Here is a 26160-nt window from a genome sequence, read left to right as displayed (position 1 = left end):
TACCAGAACCGTAAAATGACGAAAAAGACAAGACCATGCAGCCGCTTGTCACTTGAATGCACGCGGCACAGTGGGTTGGAAGACTGGTGCCAACATGGCTCATGGTGTGAAGCACAGCATCTAGGTGAGTGAGAAGTTTATGACTGATAATTCTATTGAACTGTGCAGGCTTTCTGTATGACACAGGTGGCAACCCGGTAGCCTATTGACAAGTCCAGGGGATGTGTAAGCAGTAACGTGCGTGTTGAAATTGGCTGGAATATGCTTGACGGTTCGCAGCTCTTGGTTCTAAATCTAAGCCAGATTCGTCTATGGTGCGACCCAAGACTATTCAGGTCAGGAGTGGTGGCGAACTGGGAAGAAAATTGGGTTCAGTCGACTTTAAACATGATGAAACACAAATATATTTTAATGAAGTTAACATTAAGTTAAATACAACCCTCCTTCCAAAGTTCAGGCAATGACAACATGGCATTCTCTCAGGTCTATCAATATTAACTTAACTCACCATATCATTTTTCTGCCCTTCACGCGTACAGGTACACAGAAGTTTTGTGTTGTTTCCCTCTGTTGACATCGAGGCTTCCCCGTGTCCACATGATATTACGACTTTGGCGATCTCTAACTGTGCTGCGTTGATTAATTCTGTAATGGCAAATATGAGCTCTGACTGGAAAACATCTGAGACTGACATGTTGTCGACTTGTGAAAAGCAAGGAATATAGTTGGTAATCCATCTGTGGGATACAACATCCCAAAATCAAAATTAAAATGCGTTCAGCGAGCAACAACAATTCCACGACACTTCCTGTCAAGTTTCTTTCCCCAAAATAAAAGCCTGCATCAGTAGGCCTACGGCTTCCTGGTGCACTGTGTTGTTCTACCTTTTTGTTGTTCATTAGCCTACTAGTAGACCTACATGTACATGTAGTACTCATGTTTGCAGTAAATCAGTCCCATAGCCTACAGCAATTGCGCATGCACAAATTTGTTATATTACGTAATAGTTTTCATTAATATGGAGGCCTATGCAGGACAGCTGTCCTCCTTTGGAACTTGTACCACAGTGGTGTAGTCTACTTTTTCATGGTGGGTATATTTGAGCATTTTTTGAAGTGGGTACACATATTTGTGCTATTCTAAATAATGGATCAATGAATTTGAAGTGGGTATACTGAAATCCCTGAAATTTTAAAGTGGGTATAGGCCTACTCGTTCTACGTAGACTACACCACCACTGTTGCAACACCTTAAGTGTGCAGCTCCTTTCTGCTAAGACATGCCTTGCTCCAAGCACCACGAAAATTAAAGTATTTTTTTTCGTGAATATTTCACGAAATGACAGAGATAGCGCTCCTTCCTCAAAGGCACTTTGCAGCAGACAGCGGTACCTCATCCATCTGACTTCTGGGACAGCTAGATGACAATAAGACGGTCATTTGTCAGATCTATATTTGACCATTATAACTCATAAATAACCAATATATTCTGGAACAGCAGACCCTAGCCTACTGAGTTTTTGCATGGTAGCCCATTTTTGCCCCCAAATGAATGTCCTTACAACAGAACCCCCTAGAAATGAGAAATCATAATGCAATGTTTTTGATCTTTTTGACTGTCACATGTAACCTCAAACCACAATTTTGACAACCACTGTAGGCTATTCTGGAACCTCATCATCAACTCAGAACTTTTAGCATGCTTGCCAACATTTAAAAAAAAAAATGCCATCTGGTTTTTGTGGGGGTCTTCGCCTGCTAACTAGTACTGGGCAAACTTTTCTGTTTGCAGGCCAGCGAGGCACCATTCTGAACACATCCGAAAGCCACCCCCCCCCCCCCCCCCCGAAAAAAAACAGTCTTTCAAAGGACCAGTGCACTGAAAAATGAAGGTGATTAACTGTGTTAACGGATCAGCTGAAAGCAGTAGGCCTAACCTTTTTAAATCAAAGGACCGTTTAGGTCACTCTACATTGCCTATGGGAATGTATGCATCCATCAGTCAATGAAAGAAAATGGATTGAATGACCGAATGAGAAAATGGCATTGCAATTGACTATGAAAAGGCCACGGTAAAGCCAGAGAGAGTAGAGAGAGAGAGAGAGAGGTTCCATTGGCCCATTGTTTCCGGGTTCTATTATTGCAAGGGGGAGGGGGGGGGGATTCCCCTTTAGGCAGATCTAAGGACTGTTCTATTCAATGCTAGGAGTATTATGACACACCCCTTTAGGCAGACCTAAGGACTGTTCTCTATTCAATGCTAGGAGTAATATGACACGCCCCTTTAGGCAGACCGAAACCTGGTCCATAGCAACCTATTACGTTGGCATATCTCTATATGCTTAAAGAATCTCTGGTAAAGCTGTGATTGGAGTGTAATTAGAGTGGTTACATGTTCTATTTAGGGTGGCCAGATGCCGTCTTTAGGCCGGAGCATCTGTCTTTTCAATGCCTTGTCCGCAGTCTAGCCCAGCATCAAGCCAGACCCCTAATTGATTAAAATGCATGAAATTGCATCTAAGAAATACACCATTTTCTGGAGGAGGACCCCCAGACCCATATCCAAAAATACTGTATGTCCTTTTTGCAGTCACAGAGATGGTTAAGCCTAGTTCTATGTGGTGTGCTGAGTGGGCTTCATGCTGAGTGGGCTTTACATTACAGAAGCCCGGGACTGAAATCCACTTACCCACTTTCCATCAAAAAAATCAACTATTTGACAGGGCATTCACTAATACTAGAAAAAGACACAAAATGAATGACAAAAATGTCAAACCATTATAGGTTTACATACAAAATGTTCAATTCTACTTTTGTCTACACAGCTCAATGCTAATGTTCACTGAGCATGTGCTAAGTTTGTGTAATATGCTGAGGTATGAAATAGATGTTAATTTTTGTAGGTTACCACTTCTGCTTTGTTGAATCGTGTACCATTCACTCGCCATTCGTTACCAGTGATGCAGCAGCATTTATCTATGGAGAGCAGAGGCAGAGAGGGGGAGCAAAAAGGACAGACAGGGTGACTCACTACACACATACACTGTTTAATTGAATCCTGAAGTTTGATGAATGTGTGCGTTTAATATACCTGTAGATGAGGTGGTGATGGTAAATGAAGCAAGAGATACGCGTGCACGCGCAGCCAGAGAGGAAGTACGAGGGATGGAAAGACGTAGGTTACAGTCCATTATCCAAACTCCCGTCCTCCCTTGTACTTGGGATGGTCTTGCGATGATGTTTAATTCAAAGGTTATTTTCTCCTTTGCAATTGGGATGTTGAATAGGGGAAGAGTCCCCCACACATTGTTGTACCTACACTGACAGCAGGAGTTTGGCTAATGGGCTGTACCCTTACACTGTTGCAGTTGAAGTGCTGCCTTGCTGGGGCTTTATGATGTAATTGAAAAGGCAACAAGATGGCACCATGGCTTCTCCAACTTCCCTCAGCATCACCCAGATCCACGAGTAGCTTACGAAGCTGAGCCGAAACATGTAGATGTGGCAGAAAAAAAAGAGTTTACACTTAATCCACACTAAAACGGTATTTTACAAGCAACCTGATAATAATAAAGATTAACAATCCACGAGTAGCTCAACATGGCATCATACAAGTAAGATAACAGGTCGAGTTGAACCGTCTATCGCCTTTGTGCAATACACTTGACTTGTGCGGTGCCCCAAAACGGCATGCGACAAGTTAAATTTAGGCACAGTTTTGCCCCTGCGGCGCTGAGGTACTTAACTTGCAAGAGTCACACCTCAACGTCGAAAGCACTGGCGTGAGATACACACTCCTTTACATGATGTCAGTCTGAGTAGCTTACGAAGCTGAGCTCTGCATTGTATAGCACTAGGGCTAGGTAAAATAATCGATTCAATCGATAATCGATCGATATCATTTAAAATTCACATAATCGATTCACAGGGCACAAAATTGATTTTTTTGCTCTTTTTCTTCATGTTCTTTTTGTTTCATTTAGGTCTATGGAAAATACCCAGTAGGTATTAGTCAATTAGGCCTAGGCCTACTTATTACAAATTAGCAATCTGTTAACACTGTCAAGCCCTTTGACATTTTTATATAAAAATAGGCAACAGCATCTTTTGGGGGAAATCCTTGCACCAAAAAGGGAACGGATTGAATCGATTCGGAGTGAATCGAATTGAATCGAATCGAATCGTGATTAATCGATTCAAAACCCTCAGAATCGAAATCGAATCGATACAGGAACATAGCTGCAATACCCAGCCCTATATAGCACAGCTCATTATACAGTCATGCAGCTATAACAGTTTGCTATAACAGTTTGGTTTGGCAGATTTGAAATGATGGGACGTCCATTTCAAATTCAGAATCAAAATTAAAATGACTATTAAAAGTTCAGAATGTTTTATTGGGACTACATGATGTCAAAAGAAATTACACAAGGAACACGCCTGTGCTTTTCAAAGTTTAAAACGTTTTATTGGGACGAAAGGATTCTAGGTAAATTTAACAGGTAACACACTTGTGCTTTTTCAAGTTTTTAACACAGGCAAACGTTCTGCCACACCTCTCGCAGCAATGTGGCCTTTCCCCAGTGTGAACTTGCATGTGAGCCTTCAGGTTACTGGCCTGATTGAACCGCTTTCCACAAACATCACAGGAGTACGGCTTTTCACCAGTGTGAACACGCATGTGTCTCTTCAAATTAGTGTATGAATAGAAGGCCAGTCCACAAGTTTGACACTTGTACGGTTTCTCTCCTGTATGAATGCGCATGTGTGTGTCACGTGTCTGTTTCAGACGGAAACGCTTTGAACACATGGAGCAATTAAATGGCTTCTCTCCAGTATGGATTTTGGTGTGTTGGGTATAAATGTTTTTATAAGCAAATGCTTCATTACACACTTCACATTTAAACGGTTTCAGTTCTGAGTGCAGCATTGTGTGAATTCTTAGCGCAGCTGGAGTACTACAGCATTTACCACACACAGGACAGCTCAAGGGGTTGTCAGGATTTTGCCATCTTTTCCCATCATGTTTTAGCATATGATTTCTGAGAGCAAAGTTATAAACAAAGGCCTCCCCACAGATTTCACACTTGAAAGGTTTTTCGCTTTCTCCGTGTATCTGCATGTGAAGCTTCAGGGCGGACCTCTGAAAGAAAGCTCTCGAACACACCACACAAACAAACGATTTCACGCCAGAGTGAACCAATCTGTGTCTCTTGAGATTACTATGTTGGCTGAAGCTCTGCTCACACAGATCACATTTGTAAGGCTTTTCTCCTGTGTGAACCTGTGCTTTGTGCTTTTTCAATAACGTCAAGCTAAAGAAGGCCTTGGGACACTGATCACACTTGTGAGGCCTCTCCCCTGAATGACGTCTCTCGTGCAGCCTCAGACTCCCTGACTGAATGAAGCATTTCCCACACGTTGTACACATGTAAGGTCTCTCTCCTGTGTGGATGAGCTTGTGGCTTTTAAGACTGCTCAATGCAGTAAATCCCTGACCACAAGTCGAACAAGTGAAAGGCTTCACTTCCAGATGCACCAACTTATGGTTTTCCAAGGAACGTTCATTGGCACATACTTTGTCACAGAGGTCACATTTGTATTCACAAAGCTCTTCTGTGACGGTATTCTGCTCTGAGTTGGGATGATGTAAGCCTTTATGCTTGAGAAGACATTTCAGGTGCTTGTACTTCTTTCCACACTGGTCACAGCTAAGTGGCTTTTCAGGCTTTATTTTGGCGGTTTGTTGATTTGTTTCATTTAAATGTTCATTATGTGGACTCTTTTGTTCAGGGGAGGGAGGAATGAGGTCTGCTGGTGTAAGGCTGTGATCCACCACAGGAGTTTGTCTTTTGGACGACTGCTGAACAGGTCCGTCTCTTTTGGATGACTGGCGAACAGGTCCGTCTCTGGAGTTTGTGCTATCCAATGGAACTTCATCCATCGCCGGGACACCACCAGAAACATCCTCTTGACTCTGTGCTAAACATGAATTAGCAAAATTACTTGAATTATCAAGAACGGCAGTGGTGAAATCTTAATGTATTACCATTGTTAAATCTTAACAATGATTATTACAGCATTTCACTGATGGAACGGTGAACATGATGAGGCTAACATACAGGAAAACTACTTGGGATCTGTTCACATTGGACCCAAAAGACGGGAGAAATACAGAACACGCACCATGCAAAAAAGTCACAGGGCACACTAAAACAGCCTTTTCATCTTTTCATAAGAGGAGCGTTACTTTCATTAGATTTCACGGGGCCAAGCACGCTGAGAAATTATGATAAACATCCCCAGAAAGTATACTTTTTTGACGACGGGACTCATGTTCATTTAATTGTTTCCTGGTTTGCGAATGCACTTTAACGAGGGAATTGGCTCCAAATACCACGGCTAAAACCTACGCTCTACAGTCCAACCTCAAAATCCAATTGCCTACAATTCACAAGACTATAGTAATGAGTGTTTCCCACAGAAATTTTGGAAACTATGGGGGCAGCCCGGGTTTATTTTGTCCGGGGGGGGGGGGGGGGGGGGTCTTCTCACACGGGGCCTTTTTTTTGGGGGGGGGGGGGGGGGGGTTGTATTTTGCAGCGTAAATGCAAAACGGCAAAACAATGACTAACAGTATGACATTTGGCGCATGGAGAAACTGTAGGCCTGGGCCTATATTTCAGCCATTTATATTTTGAGAAATAAGGCTACATAAGATTTTACCCATGACTTGTACATGTATAATAGTAGTACATTGTCATTGTCAAAAAATGCAGTACAGTGAATAATTTCTGTTTACAACACAGTTTCATTCGTCCCTCATGCAGGGGTCTGGGAAACAATAATAAAACAAAATAGGAGCAGAGATAAGAATTTTAAGAGCACTGTGAAATTGTTTAACGCAGAGACAAAAAAAGGGGTCTTAGAGGGTAGGCTATGCCTTTTTCCCCCCACACATATCTGTAGGCGTACACATTTTACATGAGGGGTGCTGGTCACAGGGCCAGTTTTTTGTCCAAATTCCTCCCATTAAAAGGGCTGAACAACATTACACATTTATGTCTATATTCACATTCATTACACATTAATTTCTATATGCAGCCCGATGTCTCCTCTGCTGTGTCAATGAAGGTCTGTCACCAAACTCATTACAACTGTAAAACAAAGCCTAGGGAGTGTTAGTAAACTCATCCCAACTGTCCCTTCTCTGAAGGTTTTTTATATTGCTCCCAAACCCAAGTAAACTACAACAACTTGACTAGGCTTTTGATCCCTGTCTTTCAAGCACTTGTGGTTCTCTCTATAGCAGGGGTGCCCAACCTTTTTTTAACCAAGATCTAAGTTACTTTTGAAGTTGATGTTCTGCCGTGATCTACCAAGTCAAATTCAAGGATGTCAGTATGAAAATTTAAGACCACCATTTATTAATCACCATTATTATGAACAAAATGTTTTCAGTAGGCTACTATGGCCGTATCTTTTCAGTGTGTTTTTAAAGTGTGTTGAATAGCCTATCTTTACAAAGCAATGCAGCACTGATAGTATGCAGAGATAATTTCAGTCATACACAAGTCATAAACAACTGAAACAATTTCAAAATGATAAACATTTGGTATATAAAAGGCACATAGGCCCTATTTCTAAAATATGATGAAGCATTATCATGCCTTCGGTGGTATAGGCTACAAATTAAAAAGGGCTCAGAAATTCACCATTTGTTATGGGTAAATAGTAGGCTACTATGAGAGAGAGAGAGAGAGAGAGAGAGAGAGAGAGAGAGAGAGAGAGAGAGAGAGAGAGAGAGAGAGAGAGAGAGAGAGAGCAATGAGGGAGAGAGCAATGAGAGAACTCATTGGATTGGTTAACACCCCTGTTAAGTGTGACTTCTTCTATGAAGGTTTTTTTTTTCAGCTCTCTGGGACAGTAGCACAGCAAAGGCTTTCTATTGTGAGTTTGGCCAATCGTTTTGTCCACAACTGAAGCAAGAAACAGCACAAATTGAAGTGAATTCCATACATGTCAACAACTAACATTTCCCTTACACGCGGCACGCGATGTAAACGCAGTTAGCGATGATGCATGCGACTAGCGATTTGGACGAAGATCCTCGCATATCGGCGTGTCATAACGCATCGTTGCGCACATGTTCTGTTACTCACCCGATGTTACACGTGTGCACACATGAATCAACTGTAATACCCTTACGGTCACTTCCTAATGCTTTCCCCTCTTTCTGTGTTACCGTGGGACTACTTATCTAACCAATATAGAGTCTATACGGATATCGTTTAAAAAAAAAAAAAAAAAAAGTAAAAAAAAAAAAAAAAAAAAATTTTTTTTTTTTTTTTTTACATTTTCGTAAACTATGGCGGCCAAATTTAAACTATGGCGGGCCGCCATAGTTTCCTCAATGTATGGGAAACACTGTAATGAGTAACTGGTATCGTTTTGAGGAGGACTCCGTTTTGATGAGGACTCCACAGATGTCACATTTCAGTCCCTCCAGGATTTTGCACTGGGATTTTGTGATTTTTGCGGTCAAAATGCCTGATTTTGTGGCGGCATTTTCTCATTTTTTGCAAAGATTTTGCGGCATTTCCTCATTTTTTGCAAAGATTTTGCATCCCTTTCTGGGTTTTTTTGGTAACTGAAAACCACAATCAGTCTAAGCAGGCTTAAGACAAAAGAGAGAGAGATTCAGAAACACACTTATATAATAGAATAATAAAATAGGCTATTGTCAAAAGCTGTCAGAGCGTCTTATTAGCCAGTGCGTCCGTGTAAAAAAAAATCATGGCCGCGACACTCATAAATCTCTGTCAATATTTTAGAACGACTTCGGGGGAAAACGGGACAGCGTGTTATGAAAAAATACTTGTGGGTATAGCCTACCACTAGGCCTAATGAAGAGCGTCGCGGGGTACAGTAGCCAGGCTGTATGCAAGCGTTACAATGTCACCTGTTGGAAGACGCGTCTCTCTCTCTCTCTCTCTCTCTCTCTCTCTCTCTCGTGCTCGTAGGCTATTGCAAGCTGTTGCATATTATTTGCTTGATGCAAAGTTGTGATGGCATACACGCTCTCGTTGACATGGTTGTGTGCATGGTTGCATGGATTCGCAAGACTTTATTGCAATAACACAGTGAAAGCGTGGAAGAGCCGTTCACTTCCTATCTCTGTGTCCTTGACTGAAACAAGTTGCAAAACTCCACACTTCCGAAACCTTTGCGATCGGCACTACAGTGATTGTTATCAGAAGGCTTGTGCCTACGCATAGACATAGACCCTTAAATTACAAACATTAGCGAACATTGAAAAAAGATCAGACAACGACCGTCGGGTAGCATGCTCATGAAAGCGACAGGGGAGAGTGGAGAAGTTCCGCAAACATGTAGCCTAACGTAAGATGTTTGCTACTGTGCGACAGTATGGATAGGCTACATGGGCAACAATACTTTTTCCACCCAGGATTGCACTGAAAAGTAGGCTACTGCTGTTAAAAAAAAAGGTCTTGAGTGTGCAGCACCGACGCCTGCGTGTAGCCTATGTCTGAGGGAGGGGAGGAGAGACGCGGAACAGCTGAGATGAGGGCCGCGACTTCCGAAATAGCAGGCAATTCTTTTTCAATGTTTCAGTGACATATTAACAAAAATGCTTCGTATTGGTTTTCATCTCCGGTGGTATTGTAGTCACATTTTTATTTTTTTGACGAAAATATAAATCAATAAACTCCACAGAATGTTGAAATTTTGCGGGAAAAATGCGGCTTTACAGGAATTACGCGGCATCGTGAAATTACGCGGAATATCATTGAATTTGCATGAATCCACGCGATCGCTGAATCGCGAAAAACTGGAGGGACTGACATTTGTATTCACAAAGCTCTTCTGTGACGGTATTCTGCTCTGAGTTGGGATGATGTAAGCCTTTATGCTTGAGAAGACATTTTAGGTGCTTGTACTTCTTTCCACACTGGTCCCAGCTAAGTGGTTTTTCAGGCTTTATTTTGGCGGTTTGTTGATTTGTTTCATTTAAATGTTCATTATGTGGACTCTTTTGTTCAGGGGAGGGAGGAATGAGCTGTGTTACGCTATTTACCATGGCATGCGCCTGGACCAACGTGGCTCCCTGGACATGCAGGCAAGAGGAGCTTTACTTTCATTAGGGGCTTTAAATGAAGCACGCTGAGAAATTATGATAAACATCCCCAGAAAGTAGCCTACTTTTTCGACGACGGGCCTAATGTTCACTTAATTGCTTCCTGGTTTGCGAATGCACTTCAGTCAGGCAGAGGGAAGGTACGGCTAAAATCTACTATTACAGTAGGTCAGTGATTCTCAAAGTGTGGTCCGGGGACCACTGGTGGTCCGCGACAGTGCTCAGGTGGTCCGCAAGGGGATTTCTACTTTCCCAAGACTAGCTAGAAATAGGGTATATTTGTAACACAATTACAAAGCGAAACATAGCTGAAGTATTATTTTCACCATAAAAAGGCAGCCTTGTAAAGTGAATACATTGCATCGAAATTAGCAGTGTCAAATAAGCACCCCTCAACTGTCAATTCAGTTGACAGGTGGTCCCTGAACATTTTTAGGGGGGGCAAAGTGGTCCTCAGCCTGAAAAAGTTTGAGAAACATTGCTGTAGGTCTATTACTACTAGGCCTATATTCAATATTCACAAGACGACTTGCCAAGTGAGTAATGAATATAACTGTTATCGTTTAGATTAGGACTCTTTAGCTTAGATTCACCATGGCGTGAAAGCACGGTGTTGTCGCGGCTACTTGCAGCAGCTGATCATACCTACGGCCGAGTTCTAGTCCCTGTTGTATGGAAATGCGTGCGAGACAGCACCATCGAAAAATGGCAGCAATGTTTTCAAAAACATCCCATATGATATGAATATATGTAAAACATACACCTGCATCTGAGAGAAAAACACATCCAATGTGAATATCCCTATAATCGTGAATGACTTGAATAGTAAGAGTTTAGTTACCATATCCATTCATTTCTCCACCCGAATCATCCTGGAAATCCTGAAGACTGCGGTCTGTGTCGAGCCCATTGTGCTGTGTGGAACTCGCCATTCCTAAACTCTCCTTCAGACACAGAGAGGGTCAAAGGTCAGCTCACACACATTTTCAAGCCAAAGTTCTTCACCAAAAAAATTGTAAGTCACATGTGCCGTGTCCCTAAGGAAATCGTGGGGATATTTCTGGAACTTGAGACGTAACTATGCAGGTTTTGGTTGAATTTATAAAGAATAACCCTCTCAAAGGAATGGCTTCAAAACAAAATACCTTTAAGATACAGTGCTGCTAAAAATTATTTGTTTGCTCGATACAGACTTTTTCTTAAATCATTCATCATGGTTTGCATCTTTGTCTGGCTTAAACATTTCAGAACAAGGAAACTTAACTTGCAGATAGAAATAACACAAAAAGTGTACACAAATAAGTAAACACAAAAACATGCTAGAAGGCTGTTTAGCCCTTCCCAGACAGAGACATGCCAATAACTTCTATTCTGATCAGGGCCTCATTGACCACATGCAATGCTGGGCTTAGTATGACTTTCTACACCTTGTCTAACAGGTTCTATATAAAAAAAATGTGTTGTTCAACTTTATCATGAAATTGCTGGACTGACCCCTTCCAAAGTCCCTCCACTTGGCGCACTTGCAGTTTTGACTAAGAGTAATTCCTGTTGTTTTGGTGATGGTTTGGGTCGCAAGCCTGAAAGCAGAAACAATCATAAAAACTCAACATTAGTACAGTAATTTCCACCCTGAACAAGGCAAAATGATGGCATACATACAGTACAGTACATGGATACATTTCGTACATAAATACAGAACAAGGCATGATGAATGCAAGCATCCATGCATGCATATTGGAACATACAATACATGCACACATTTAGTATCGGTATATAAATATTACCTGGTGATGGTGTTAAAGGTGCTGCTGGTGCTGTCAAATGTGAATCTTTTTGGGCACATCTTGAGGAAGAATTGGCCTTTCGTAGTGCTAAGAGCCGCTCCTTGATATTAACCTTCTTCTTAGGCATTTTCTGCATATTCTTAAGCCTCCTTTTCAGGCTGTTGTTCTCCTGCTTAGTTTGCTTGCACTCCTTTTGCAAAGCAGCACAGCACTCTGTAAAAATTCTGTTGAGCTTGCGTATAGCCTCACATCCAAACATTTCCAGTATGGAGGAAATGAGAACTGGTATCTGAAAAGTAAGGTGAAGAAATATCAGCAGGGGGAAAAGCAGCTTTCTGGCTAATGTGTATATGAGACCAATGTGTGATGTATTCTATAAACTACAGGATATAAAAATAGCAGCACAGTAAACTCACAAAGAAGACCAGGCCATACAGTCCACTTAAATGCACAGAACACTGTGGGTCATATCAACAAGGCCCATCGTGTGAATGACAAAATCTAGGTGAGCGAGAGAGGCCTAGTTCCAGATGAGTGTCCAGGCTATGGTGGGGTGAAATAATGGCGGAAATGTTTGAGCAGAGCCTCATTGTCTATCTGCCCCCAAATTCATACGTAATTGTGCATAGTGCTTCAATAGCTCTGCAGCAAGTATAAGCTGTGAACACTTTTTGTCTATTGCTAAATTTGTATCTTTTCAGGGATATTTATTAAGTAATAAACTATGTCTTATGACCAAGTTACAGTAAAAATGCTGCCAAAATGCCTACTACTGGAAATTCAGAATGGCTGACATTGAGAAGATCCCCCTTTCCATGTATAAAAAGTGCAATTTCCCTGGCATAACAACTACTTAAAAGTTGATGTTGGTGGTAACAAGCATTAGTAAAAAATAGAAATGAAAAAAATTATGAAAGTAACATTTGCGAATGGGCAGCCTGAATTTCTATTCGGAAATAAACTACTAAACAAGGAGAAGAAAAATAATAATAATAAGAATAATAAGAAGAAGAATCTTTCGAAAAACAATAGGGCTTCGCACCGAGAGGGTGGCCCTTGCACTTCGGTGCTCGGGCCCTAAATATTACACAGTGCACCTTTAGATGAGAGGGTTGCAGGTTGTAATCCCACCCTAAAGGTGAACTCCAATATGCGACCTTGCGTCCTCCACTTATGTTTTTGGTTTCGTACCAGGAAGTAGGCTAATATGTTGTGATGGCATCACTGACAACAGCGTTATCAGAGATATTATACAGAGACATACCCAAGTGGTATCCACTTTATGTTGGGTGAACGCCCGTTCAGGAGACCTTCGGTTAGGAGACCTTCGGAGTCCTGAGGTTGAGAATAAATGGAGTCCCCTTAGCGCTGTAGTTGGCGGTAGTGCACTTCTTGTGCAAAACACCTCTCATCATGTATTTTATACTACTTTTTATCATATATTTAACAATCTATTCTTATTTAGTACCCCTGTCACTTTATGTGACACCATGTCTCTTTGATAGGATGCACTAGGTCACTTTTGGTATTATCCATATCCATATGTTCATTGTGGGTTGCTTGTATGTTATGTGTGTCCTATGTCCTGAATGTTTTGTATGAGCGAAGCTCACTTTACTGCAAATCAAATCTACCCTTGGGTACCAATAAAGTAATCTAGTCTAATCTAAAAACCTCAGTAGAAGAAGGAGGAGGGGACAACGCCCTCTTAGGAGACCCAACTTGAGCACACTCCTCCACTCTTTTGCATTGGGTGGGCGTGTTTTGAAGCCTCTTTATTACTCCAGCTCTTTGGCGTTATATTCAGTATCTCGCAATAGCCCAATTGTAAAATCATTTTCTCATTTGCAAACTGGATGGTGAATGACGATTAGTCCCCCGAAAATGGTTGTGGCACATTGCATATACCACACCAGGCTCACAGCGGGCAAACGTAAATATAAACGTGAGGCCACACGCCCAAGTGGAGGACGCAAGGTCGCATATTGGAAAGTAGCCTACCCTGAAGTCTCCCTCCCTCTGATAGTCGATAGTAGATGGGTGCATGGTCACCGTTTTCAGATGTGGAAGTGGTTTCGAAGCAACATTTGCCTAACCCCATATTTACTTTGGCAAATTGCAGAGAATCGGCTACATAACTTTGCAGCTTTGCTTATTTAAAAGCTGTGCCATAATTTCCTTGCTAACATCACAAGTGAGATGTCTTTCACATCGGAACAATTGTACAAAGCAGCATGGTATTTCCCAGGCTGATATTCTGGGGTCAGCTGTTCCCACAGCCCATTGGTCCCGCAGTCCAAATGATCCCAGCTTAATCCTGCTGCTCCATGTTCCCCCAGTTTTACGAAATTATTCAGATATAAGCCCTATGCTCTACAACTCCATGTTCCCACATTTCCAAGTAAACTAAGAGAACCAATAGGCCTAAAAAGAATAAATAAAATCTTAGTGATGTGGGACCAATTGGCTGTGGGAACACAGACACACACTATATTCTCGCCTAACGGTGTAATGAAATCGTAAAGATGGGCAATGCGAAATGCTACCTGCAACATTATTTGTAAAGAACACAGGTCATCAAGACAATGTTTACTGTCTGGCAAATAATACACTAGTATCTCCCAAACTTACCATATCATTTTTCTGCCCTTCGCGCGTACACATAAGTTTGCTGTTGTTTCCCTCTGTAGTCATCGATACATTTCCGTCGCTACATGATATTACAACTTTGGCGATCTCCAATTGTGCTGTGTTGATTAATTCTTTCATGACAAATAGGACCTCTGAATTAAAAATATCAGACAATTCCATTTTGTCACTTGGAAGGAACATGCCACAAGTAAACAATCCAAATCTAAAAGCGTTTCAACGAGACTTCCTTCCGGACCGGTTTTTCAAAATAAGAGCTCGGAATCATAGTCTGGGCCTTTCTCAAAACCTAGGACTGTGTCCTTCCAAGTGTATCAGCCTAATTAGTCACACCCAGTGACTGGATACTCTTTATTAGTTTCACCCAGTGATTGGATATTCTGTAGAGTTCACCAAAGAGTATCCAATCACTGGGCGTGAATAATTAGGCTGATACACTTGGAAGGAGACTGTCCTAGGTGTTGAGAAAGGCCCACTGACAGCCCTTTTGGCTGCAGTTCCACCAGAATTCCACTAGGGGCATCGGCGGAGACTTAAATGAATGGGGCCCAATGGGGCACCTAAGTCTCCACCCCTTCCGGGCGGCTTGTGGGGCTGGCAACGGAAAAACTTTTGACTGGGCTGTAATGGACTGATCAAAGCTATTTTCCGACCCACCTCGCATTTCCCCTTCGATCACACATATGCTGTGCCTCAGAATTAATAACAACCACTGGTGTGCTTACTGACTTCACTTGGCAAGCGATTTTTGAGTTGTGTGTGTGCAAAAATGTGTAATTATTTGGACTACACAACAGACGTCGCATGTCCGACGTGCAGCCACTTAAGCCACGGTGCAGCGGTAGGGTTGGCTGTGCCTCGGTTCACGTCAGATATGCGAGGCGCACGTGTAGTCTCCAACACAGTTTTGCACAAAAGCTAAAATAACGCTTCTTGCGTGCCATAAATGAGTGGTCTTACGACGCAAATCCAAACCTTTCAAATGCACTGTCATCATATGTGAAATCCGGAGCACATGCCAAACGGGATGAGGATTTAGCTTGACTCGCTCCATTAACTCGCATTCAAAATTTTGCGAGCTCCAGCCCCATAGATCGGAAGTAGAAGGGCGTGACTTAGGTGCCCCATAGAGTTCTTCAGTAACGCGGAAGCATGTAGTAGATTGTAGTCTTTCATGTTAGCATTTAAGGACTTCCTGGTTCGTATCGGCTTCCGGCCTCCATTGGGAATGAATAGGGGTAAATTTCAAATAATCTCCGAGTGCAAGCACGCGCTTAGCGAACCCCCGCAAACTGTCGAGGGTGTTAAAAATAGGCTGTAGGTATGACATGGTTGATCATTTTGTGTCAAACTTCGACATAAATACGATGTTGCGTCCATATGCTAAACCCGGAAGCTTTCGGCGACTACAGAAGCGGCGCCTGTATCTAACGGCATGTACGTGCGGAGGGCTGTACCCATGGCAACCAAAGGAAAGTATGTAGTTCGGAAGTTTTAATGATCAGAAAGGGGTTAGCAATATTGAATTATAATCGTCATGATTTAATATGTGAATACACCAACATGATGATACGATCCGTTCCACTATGAGAAAGGGATGCGGGGACACGCTAATGTTCGTTGTTGCCGTGCAACTTATATTTTTGCCAAACCTGAATCTCTATGGCGTTTTGCAATGTAAAAAATCGCCATCGAACCGGAAGTCCAAACGCCGCATACAAGTTGACGTCAACGCTGAAGAGCTCTATTTAATCCAAGTAGGGATGCACGATGTATCGGCCAGATGTATCGGTGTCGGCCGATATTTGACATTTCTCAACACATCGGACATCGGCCTGATGGATAAAACTGGGCCAATGTTAACGCAGATGGCTTTTTAAAATATGTTACGGTTCAAAAAGATTGGAATTGACGGTGACTTTCATTGTTTGTCTTCTAGTTTGTCTCTATTTTTTATATAATTGTATCACAGGGAGTTAAAAAGTGTTTTTGTAAATAAGAGGACATTAAAAAAAAAATGTTTGCAGCATTGTCAGTCTGTATTAAATGTTAAATGCAACTCTCCTTCTCTATGGTTCTGGTCAGAGCCATACAGAGGGAGAGTTGCGCAAATGGACGACCAGGAATTAAATTGCAGCCCCGCCTTTCAACGAGATCGAGGTCGTGCCTAAAGCGGCTGTCTTTCCATAGACTCAACATAAAACCACCACATTAAAAGCCAAAAATAAGGACTAACGAACTATACAGTGGGGTAATCACCACAAATATGTAAACTATCAACTGTCTCGTTAATGATCATCACAACAGTTTTACCATCTGTGATGTTTATCTGAAGTTATTACTACGAACAGCAAGTCTTGTCATATTCCCTGCATTGCATCGCGTTGCATTTGCTGTGTGCTACGCCCACTTCTAGGCACTAACATTCGCAACCCTAAGCAGTTCTGAGACGCTTAACAGCTAATTTTGCTAATGTGGAAGTCGGCCTTATGACACAGTGGAGATTGCCCGACTCTCCCTCTGTATGGCTCTGGTTCTGGTGCAGCCTTGCGTGGTGAGCATGTGCAGAGCGGATAGTGCAGAATCAGAATGGTGTACTTACAAGGGGTATCACTGACTTAAGTGCTGTTTATACATACAGTACCTGGGTATTTTGATAAACAAACACTTTTCTTCTCTACGCTTAGCAAAATATTTTCGTTCACATCAAAGGCAAATATGCATAAATATGCTGTTGAGAGCTGTCATAAATACGTTAAGCCTGTACGCCATAAGTAGAAGTCTCCGTTTATCTCTGTTTATATACAAACGCTAACCGGAGATTTTTTTTTTAATCTCCACTTTTGAGTTTTTTTGGAGCTTCGTTTATAGAAAGAAAACCTTTGTTTGTTTGTGAACGAAAGGCACAACCGAAGGGGTTGGTCTTCATACTGTATATCAAAATACCCGGGTATGTATGAACAGCACCTTATATAAGTCAGTGAGGGGTATACATTGGTTTGTTTGTTTTGATTCTACTTGAATGCGCGCGCAGCCAGGGATCCCAAAATGCAAAGTGGCTAGGTGTTTAACATTGGAAGTTGCATTGGACCAGTGTGGTGCGTGGTTAAAATGGTTAAGATGTTGTAGCGGTTTCTGTATTCCTACCAACTTCATTAACGTGAGTAGGCTACATCAGAATAGATTCATTTCATATGCTTTGTAAATGAAGTTATATTGTTTCACTCCAATCACAAGTGAGGACAACATTTGAGTGACAGCAGCTTCCAAACAATCAGAGGCTGCCTCCGATCGCGAAACCCCGCCTTGACAGCAGTGACTAACCAAAAATACTGGATAAGAGAAAGATAACGCAAAACACGCCCACTCAATGCAAAAGCGCGTGCTCAAGTTGGGTCTCCTAAGGGGGCGTTGTCCCCTCCTTCTTCTTCTCTTTTTGAGGTGTTTGCACAAGACGTGCGCTACCGCCATCTACAGCGCTAAGTGGACTTCATTTATTCTCGACCTCAGGACTCCGAAGGTCTCCTAACCGAAGGTCTCCTAAAGGGGCGTTCACCCGACATAAAGTGGATACCGGAAAAGAAACAAAATGACGCTTCTGGTTAGATCCACCTTCTTTGGACTAACCCTTCGCAACCCAATATAACGTTTTTTAGGGAACATGGCACAGAATTCTGAGTGACATAGTAGTATGTTCTTCTAAACAATATCACCAACAGTACAGTGGGCGCGTAGACAAAACCCCAAGCTGACAAGACAACAGGTTCTTGTCATACACTGTGCAGGGCTCCGATGGGACTTTCCAGATTTCAACTAGGTATAAAAATGAGAAAGTGAGTGAAACCAATGAATTTGACAACACAGACCATTTATTAATTCTACCAAGGACATTTTACAGTTACTGACTTTATTGTAAATATATTACTGTGTTCTCATTGGTTTGGCTCATTTCTCAAAACATACATTGCATTTTCAAATAACATGGATAAATCCCAAAACTGACAATTTTTCAAAACAGAATGTTGTTTGAGGAAATGTCATGAAATGGACATGAAAATAACTGTAGTATGTACACACAGTAGTAAAAATTATTACACAAAGTAAAATTCAAAGTTATTTTCACATTTGCAATCTGGATGTTGAATGGGGAAAAGTCCCCGAAACGTTGGATAATGGAATGTACACTGTTGCAGTTGAAGTGCTGCCTTGCTGGGGCTTTATGATGTAATTGAAAAGGCAACAAGATGGCACCATGGCTTCTCCAACTTCCCTCAGCATCACCCAGATCCACAAGTCACTTACAAAGCTGAGCCGAAACATGCCGATCTGGTGAGAGCCAGGTTACACTTACATGATAAAAATAAAGATAAACTTGAAAATAACTGCACTTGCAGTGTATATTACAGTTCATTATACATTCAAGCAGCTGATTGCTTTAACCGTTTGGTTTGGCAGATTTCTGAGATAAGCTAAGAGGCTGACATCCATTTCAAATTCAGATTCAATTCAGAACATTTTATTGGAACAAAAGGATTTCTAGGGAAATTTAACAAGGAACACACTTGTGCTTTTTCAAGGTTCTATGACAGCCAAACCTCCTGCCACACCTCTCGCAGAAATATGGCCTTTCCCCAGTGTGAACTTGCATATGAGTCTTCAGGTGGCCGTGCTGATTAAACCGCTTTCCACAAACTTCACAGGAGAACGGCTTTTCACCAGTGTGAACACGCATGTGTCTCTTCCAATTAGTGTATGTAGTGAAGGCCAGTCCACAAGTTTGACACTTGTGCGGTTTCTCTCCCGTGTGAATGCGCATGTGTGCGTCACGTAACTGTTTCAGACGGAAACGCTTTGAACACATGGAGCAATTAAATGGCTTCTCTCCAGTATGGATTCTGGTGTGTTGGGTATAAGATATTTTCTGAATGAATGCTTTGTTACACACTTCACATTTAAACGGTTTCTGTCCTGAATGCAGCATTGTGTGATTTTTTAGCACAGCCCGATTACTAAAAAATTTACCACAAACAGGACATTTTATGGGGTTACCATTTACCAATCTATACACAAATTTCCCCTCATGTTTTAGCATATGATTTTTGAGAGCAAAGTTATAAACAAAGGCCTTCCCACAGATTTCACATTTGAAAGGTTTTTCGCCTTCTCCGTGCATCTGCATGTGAAGCTTCAGGTGGCATTTCTGAGAGAAACCTTTCAAACACACCACGCAAGCGAACGGTTTCGCGCCAGCGTGAAAAATTTGGTGTCTCCTGAGATTAGAGAGTTGGCTGAAGCTCCTCTGACACAAGTCACATTTGTGGGGCTTTTCTCCTGTGTGAATTTGGGTGTGTTGTTTCAGGTGAGCCAACTTAAAGAAGGCCTTAGGACATTGATCACACAGGTAACGCCTTTCCCCTGAATGACGTTTCTCGTGCCCCCTCAGAGTTCCTAACCGATTGAAGCATTTCCCACATGTTATACACATGAAAGGCTTCATTTCCACATGCATTAACTGATGGGATTGCAAGGAACGTAGATTGGTACATACTTTATCACATATGTCACATCTGTATTCGCGAACCTCTTGTGTGATGGGATTCTGTTGTGAATTGCGATCATGTAAGACTTTGTGCTTCAGGAGAGCTTTTAGGCTACAGTACTTCTTTTCACACTGGTCACAGCTGTGTGTGTTTTCAGGTTTAATGTTGGCTGTTTGCTGATTTGTGTCATTTAGATGTTCATTATGTGTACTCTTTTGTTCAGGGGAGGGAGGGAGGAGGTCTGGTGGTGTAAGGCGGAGATCCACGAGAAGAGTTTGCCTTTTGGACCACTGGTGAACAGGTCCGCCTCTGACGTTCGTGCTATCCAATGGGACCTCATCCATCGCCGGGACGCCACCGGAAACATCCTCTTTACTCTCTGTTATACATAAATGAGCACAATGGCTTTAATTAGCAACAATGGCAATGATGAAGTTGTGATGTATTACTTGAGACTGTGTGTTATGTCATAGTAGTGTAATACTGTAATTAAAGTTTTTCAATGATTATCACAGCGTTTCACATTTTGATAACACAACTACTGCAAGTGTGTATAGTGAAGGGGATTAGAGTTGCTAGCCTGGGCGAGGCCAACTGTTGACTCTGTCAAACAGACTGGCAAAAGCGAAGAGGAATCCGTCTCCGTGGAGGGTGGGAGATGGTCTGATCTTACTCTGCCTTTTAAGTTCATTGGAGTTCCGAATTCAAATTAAAACCCATATTGTGCTTTATTAGCATGACTGTTAAGATATACAGTAATATCGTGACATGCCCTGCACAACAAGAAAGTATAGTCTATGTTGAATTTGTTGTTCCATTTTCTGACAATTGGTTCTTCATTTCGATCAAAATATGTTTGTATCGCAGACCACCAAGTTTGATCTTCATACGATTTAGGTCTATTTTATTATTTATTTTTTAAAGTGGTGGGGGCGTGATTGCTCTTCCAGTGTAAATTACTGAAATGAGCGCTGCATTCAAAAGGAATAAGAATTTGGACATTGTACAGTATAGTATCCTATTTCATCAATGTAGGCCTATCCACACGAATTAGCCTACAATTAAGGAGGAAATGAATCCCTAGTTGGGGAGCAGACGGAGTCAGTTGTCAGTAGGCTGAGGTCATACTGTGGATTTCTGCGTAGCCGTCACAATTAGGTTAGTTTCATAGTTTCCACATAATCAATAGAAATGACAGTAGTCATAATTTTCAAGTTATCAGCCATTAGAGTACAATTAAAAAGTTTTTGAATGAACCTTCCAATGATAACGGTATTTTTAAAAATAATCTTCTGAACCCAACTGGACATGTTGAAAAAGACTCCCGACGCAGCACCGACGTCCTCCAACTCCCCCAAACGCACGAGCCAGTTCTTACTCACTGTCCCCAATGCCCTCCAATACCAAACTGTCGGCTTGGTGTGGAATCGCTTTTAGACTTCCCCACACATCAGGACAGCTTTTAGTATAGGTGAAGTCAATTAGCAATCAAGGAGTGAGAGCGAATTTCTAGAAGACACCCTCCCGTCCCGTTGGGGTTGGGGCGAGGAGTCGGCCGGGCCCTAATGGGTCGTATAGTCTGCTATGATGAGGGATAAGAATGGGGGTAAGAAAGGGAGGGGTAAGAACGACTTGTTTACCTATTTTTCTTATCATTTCATTGCTTAATTGTAATTGCATTTGAGACATTGCTTTACCTGTAAGCGGGACACTTAACAGTAATTTGTGCTTGTAGCCTACAATAAGTCTGTCTTATCACCCAGTGAGCAGACGGAACGCGTTCTGATTGGCTGAGCAGGTGTCCTTTATTCCCCGGTAGCAGGACACCTATGATGTCATGCGGGCGTGCAGGCGTCCAAGTTGCTTCTTTTCTAACTTTCTGGCGAAGTGCTGTTACTAGTTCTATCGCATCTGGTTGTCTAGTCAAGACCGCGTCGTTAGTTCTATCGCATCTGGTTGTCTAGTCAAGACCCCGTTACTAATTCTATCGCATCTGGTTGTCAAGTCAAAAACCCAGTCGTTAATTCTATCGCATTTGCAAGTCACCCCAACATTCTGTGCGCGTCCTTATATGCCTCCGATAGAGGCGCGCCGCGCGTCTCACTAGAAGTGGTGCCCATAACAACGTAGGCCTACCAAGCGCAGTGGAGAATCTACTTTCTCACGAAGCCTTAGATCAACATATTAATAAATTAATACTTAAATGCTGTTAACCGGGTGATAAGCGGAATAGCGGCCTTCGAGGTGTCCCGATATCAAGGGAAAATGGACTTGGCGAAGCGAACAGCCCTTCGGCTGCGCCGTCGGGCTGTTTAGAACGCTCCGCCTCGTCCATTATTTCCCTTGATATCGGGACACCTCGTTGGCCGCTATTCCATACATATCAACACCTGTCTCAACATCTATAGGCTCATATCAAATCTACCATTCATTGACAAAATAATGGAGAAAATTGTTTTTAACCAATGAACTGCCTGTCTGTCATCTACCAGCTGCCTTGATTTCAATCAGGCTTTCGGGTCAATCATAGCACAGAAACAGCTCTCGTCAAGTAAAGAATGGCATACACCTTAACACTGATGCTGGCAAAACATCAGTCTTGCCACTTTTAGTGCGGCCTTTGACACTGTCGACCATGACATACTGCATCGACTCTGTACCTAATTGTACCTGAAAGACCAAGCCAGTAGAGTGGTTTAATCTTGCGTACAACTAAGAAATGTCTCTGTTGCCATTGGAAGCCATATGTAATCACTGATGTTTTTGAACTGTGGGGTGCCCTAGAGCTCCATTTTAGGACCACTGCTATTTAACCTTTATATGCTGCTTGGACAAATTACGAAGAAAAAAATAACAAATTATCATAGCTATGCTGACGACACCCAACTCTACCTAGCCATGTCAACTAATGATTATGCCCACCTTCAATCTCTCTGATTGCATTGACCAAATCAACAACTGGATGTCTGAAAAGTTTCTCCAACCAATCACAGACAAAACTGAGGTAACTGCATTTGGGAAAAGAAGGAAATGGTAAAGATTGCCATTATCCTTGAAACTACAGGCTTTAAAGCAAAGGATACTGTGTAAAAAACCTTGCTGTCATTATCGATAGTGAACTCAATTTTAACAATCACATGAAAATCATTACTAAGTCTGTTTTTTATCATCTCAAAAACATTTCTAAACGTAGGGGTCTTATGTCAAAACGAGATCTAGACAAATTAGTACATGCATTATTTTCAAGTAGGGTTGACAACTGCAGCAGCCTTTTCACAAGCAGAGAATATAGAATATCAAACAGCTTTAACTAATCCAAAATGCAGCTGCAAGGGTTCTTACAAGAACAAAAAGAATTGCCCACAATACGCAGATTTTAAGGTCCCTGCATTGGTTTCCATTAAGCTACAGAATCGACTTTAAGACTTTATTACTTGGGTTCAAATCAGGTTGGGAGACGTCTATGGTCTAAGGTCTATGGTGAAAAACTTGCTGGTTTTACCTTTTGTCAAAACAAAGTGTGGTGAGGTGGCCTTTACTATGCAGGTTTTCTTGGATGCCTTCTTTTGGAAATCCAAAATATTGACTCTTGTTTTTCATCCTTTTATTTGTCTATTCTCCTTTTTCCTGTGTTTATCTTTTACTCCTTTTTTATTCTATTCTCGCTTGCCATGCTTTATTTCATATCACTTTTCTGTAAAGCAAATGAATTTCCTTTATGTATAAAATGCGCTATACAAATAACACAGCCTTGCCTTACCTGTATTGATTATTGAAAAAACACTTGCTTTCAAACGTGCGTTAATCTAACTTGAAGCATGTAAGTAAATGGTGACGGGACATGCCTGGCTGAGCCTTCTAAACTATGGGCAGAATAGATTGACCCATATGTCCCTGGTCGTGCCACTAAATTAGAGTTTAAGACGGGAAAATTGGCGTTTTAGCGGAGGTGATCATGTTACTGGTGCCGGGGAGAGTGCGGCTCGTGATGCTACGAAAAGTCAGCTGACTAGGGGCAGGGCGACAGCATAACCACAGTGCAGATAATATGGTACAGAGACGGGCTAGCACCCGCACTCTGAAACCAGAAAACGGCCATGAGTTAAGCCCCAGAATTGTACCTTACCCACTGAATTCCAAGTAGGAAATGAGAATCGAGAAGGCATTCATATTCATAACAATATTTCCGATTAATATTTAGTATACTGGTAATCCAGGGGACTTTCTTCGGCTGAGATTCCAATTGTGGTGAATGATACAGCATAGGTTGAAATGTTTTTTGCTGATTATAACCCTCTGCTCCAAGTTTGTGTACGACAAGAGGAAACATGCAAGTCTGCCAGCTCCTCGCGTGGCACGCCTCCTTGTCCGTCATTGGTCGAGGATAAATAGTGGGCATTACAGGTGGATGGGCATGCTGGGCAAACATCCCGCATCATAGAAATATAAGATAAAACATACACCTGCATCTCCGAGAAAAACACATCCAATGTGAATATCCCCATAACCGTGAATGACTTGAATAGAAAGAGTTTAGTTACCATATCCATTCATTTCTCCACCCGAATCATCCTGGAAATCCTGAAGACTGCAGTCTGTGTCGAGCCCATTGTGCTGTGTGGAACTCCCCATTCCTAGAGTCTCCTTCAGACACAGAGAGGGTCAAAGGTCAGCCCACACACATTTTCAAAGCACTTAAACACCTTGTGGGACTGTGCAAATATATGATATATACAGCCGTCTCCAAAAGTTTTGTCGCCTATCCATCTGTTTGGAACAACCAGTACCACCAATAACCTGACTTTCAATTAATGAATTGGCTGATGTGTGTATATATATATATGATATATATATCATTCAGAATTCATTTTAATGCTCTACATGAGTAAGAAGACCATAACCAAGACACATCTGCATCCCCTTACCATGATGTATGCCGTCTACCAGACTGACCACTATATCAAGTATTAATTTTCTACACTCACCGGACACTTCATTAGGAACACCTCTCTAGTGCTGGGTTGGACCCCCTTTTGCCTTCAGAACTGCCTGAGCTGCCTGGAACAATACTCTGGTAGGCTGTGACATTCCAACAAAAAACAGGTACTAATTGGCCCAAATTGTGCTAAGAAAATGCCATTATATCTCCAGCCTGAAATGTTGATGTAAAGGCAGGGCTGACACATGTTTCCATGTTGTTGACGCCAAATTCTGACCGTTCCACCTGAGTGTTGCAGTAGATATCAAGACTCATCAGACCAGGCAACATTTTTCCAATCTTATAGTTTTTTGTTGTTGCCTCATTTTCCTGTTCTTAGCTGACAGGAGTGGCACCAAATGTGATTTTCTGCTGCTGCCTATTTGCCTCAAAATGTGATGTGCTGTGTAATCAGAGATCCTCTTGTGCATACCACGGTTGTAATGAGTGGTTATTTGACTTAATGTTGCCTTTGTATCAGGTCAAACCAGTCTGGCTATTCTCCAATGACCTCTGCCATCAACAAGGCATTTTTGCCAGCAGAATTGCTGCTCACTGTATCTTTTTCTTTTTCGGGCCATTCTTTGTAAACCCTAGAGATGGTCGTGTGTGAATATCCCAGTAGATCTGTCTTTTCTGAAATACTGAAATCAAACCCTTTCGGCCCCGACAGCCATGCCATGTTCAAAGTCATTAAAATAGCCTCTCTTCCCCATTATGATGCTCGCTTTGAAATGCATTAGATCATATCAGCCATGTCTATATGCATAAATGCATTGAGTTGCCACCATGTGACTGGCTGATCAGAAATTTGCCTCAACAAACAGTTGTAACAGGTGTTCCTAATAAAGTAGCCGGTGAGTGTATATAACCTGGAGGGTGCATGATTCCATGGTTTAAAAAAAGGATGAAATATTTTCCATTCTGTGATCAGAGGACAGTTTCACATGTCTCCTAGGTCCATCTAGAATGAGCTTTGCCGCATGCAACACTGTTTAACCCTATCCAGACTGGGGGGGGGGCTAAAAGTGCCCGCACCAACTTTGAT

The 26160-nt window shown here is 42.0% G+C and overlaps 1 protein-coding gene across 5 annotated transcripts in view; it reads right to left on the bottom strand.

Moving 5' to 3' along the window:
- Positions 1-26160, bottom strand: part of LOC134455487 (zinc finger protein 678-like) — a 58107-nt gene that overhangs the window by 18447 nt on the left and 13500 nt on the right. Inside the window, exons 1-2 of one of the 5 annotated variants that reach the window (XM_063206567.1) lie at positions 2908-3014; positions 509-645 (exon numbers count right to left, since the gene is read on the bottom strand). The exons of 1 other annotated variant lie outside the window; for it this stretch is intronic. In XM_063206567.1, coding sequence (XP_063062637.1) covers positions 509-645; positions 2908-2947 — 177 coding nt within the window. In that variant the 5' untranslated portion in view covers positions 2948-3014. Of the gene's footprint in view, positions 1-508; positions 859-2907; positions 3015-4440; positions 5982-18441; positions 20514-24675; positions 24779-26160 lie in introns of those variants that run through there. 3 more of the 5 variants (XM_063206564.1, XM_063206565.1, XM_063206566.1) reach the window with 3 other exon arrangements.

Source organism: Engraulis encrasicolus, chromosome 9, assembly GCF_034702125.1.
Source record: "Engraulis encrasicolus isolate BLACKSEA-1 chromosome 9, IST_EnEncr_1.0, whole genome shotgun sequence".
NCBI lineage: Eukaryota > Metazoa > Chordata > Actinopteri > Clupeiformes > Engraulidae > Engraulis > Engraulis encrasicolus.
This window is presented reverse-complemented; position numbering and strand designations above follow the sequence as displayed.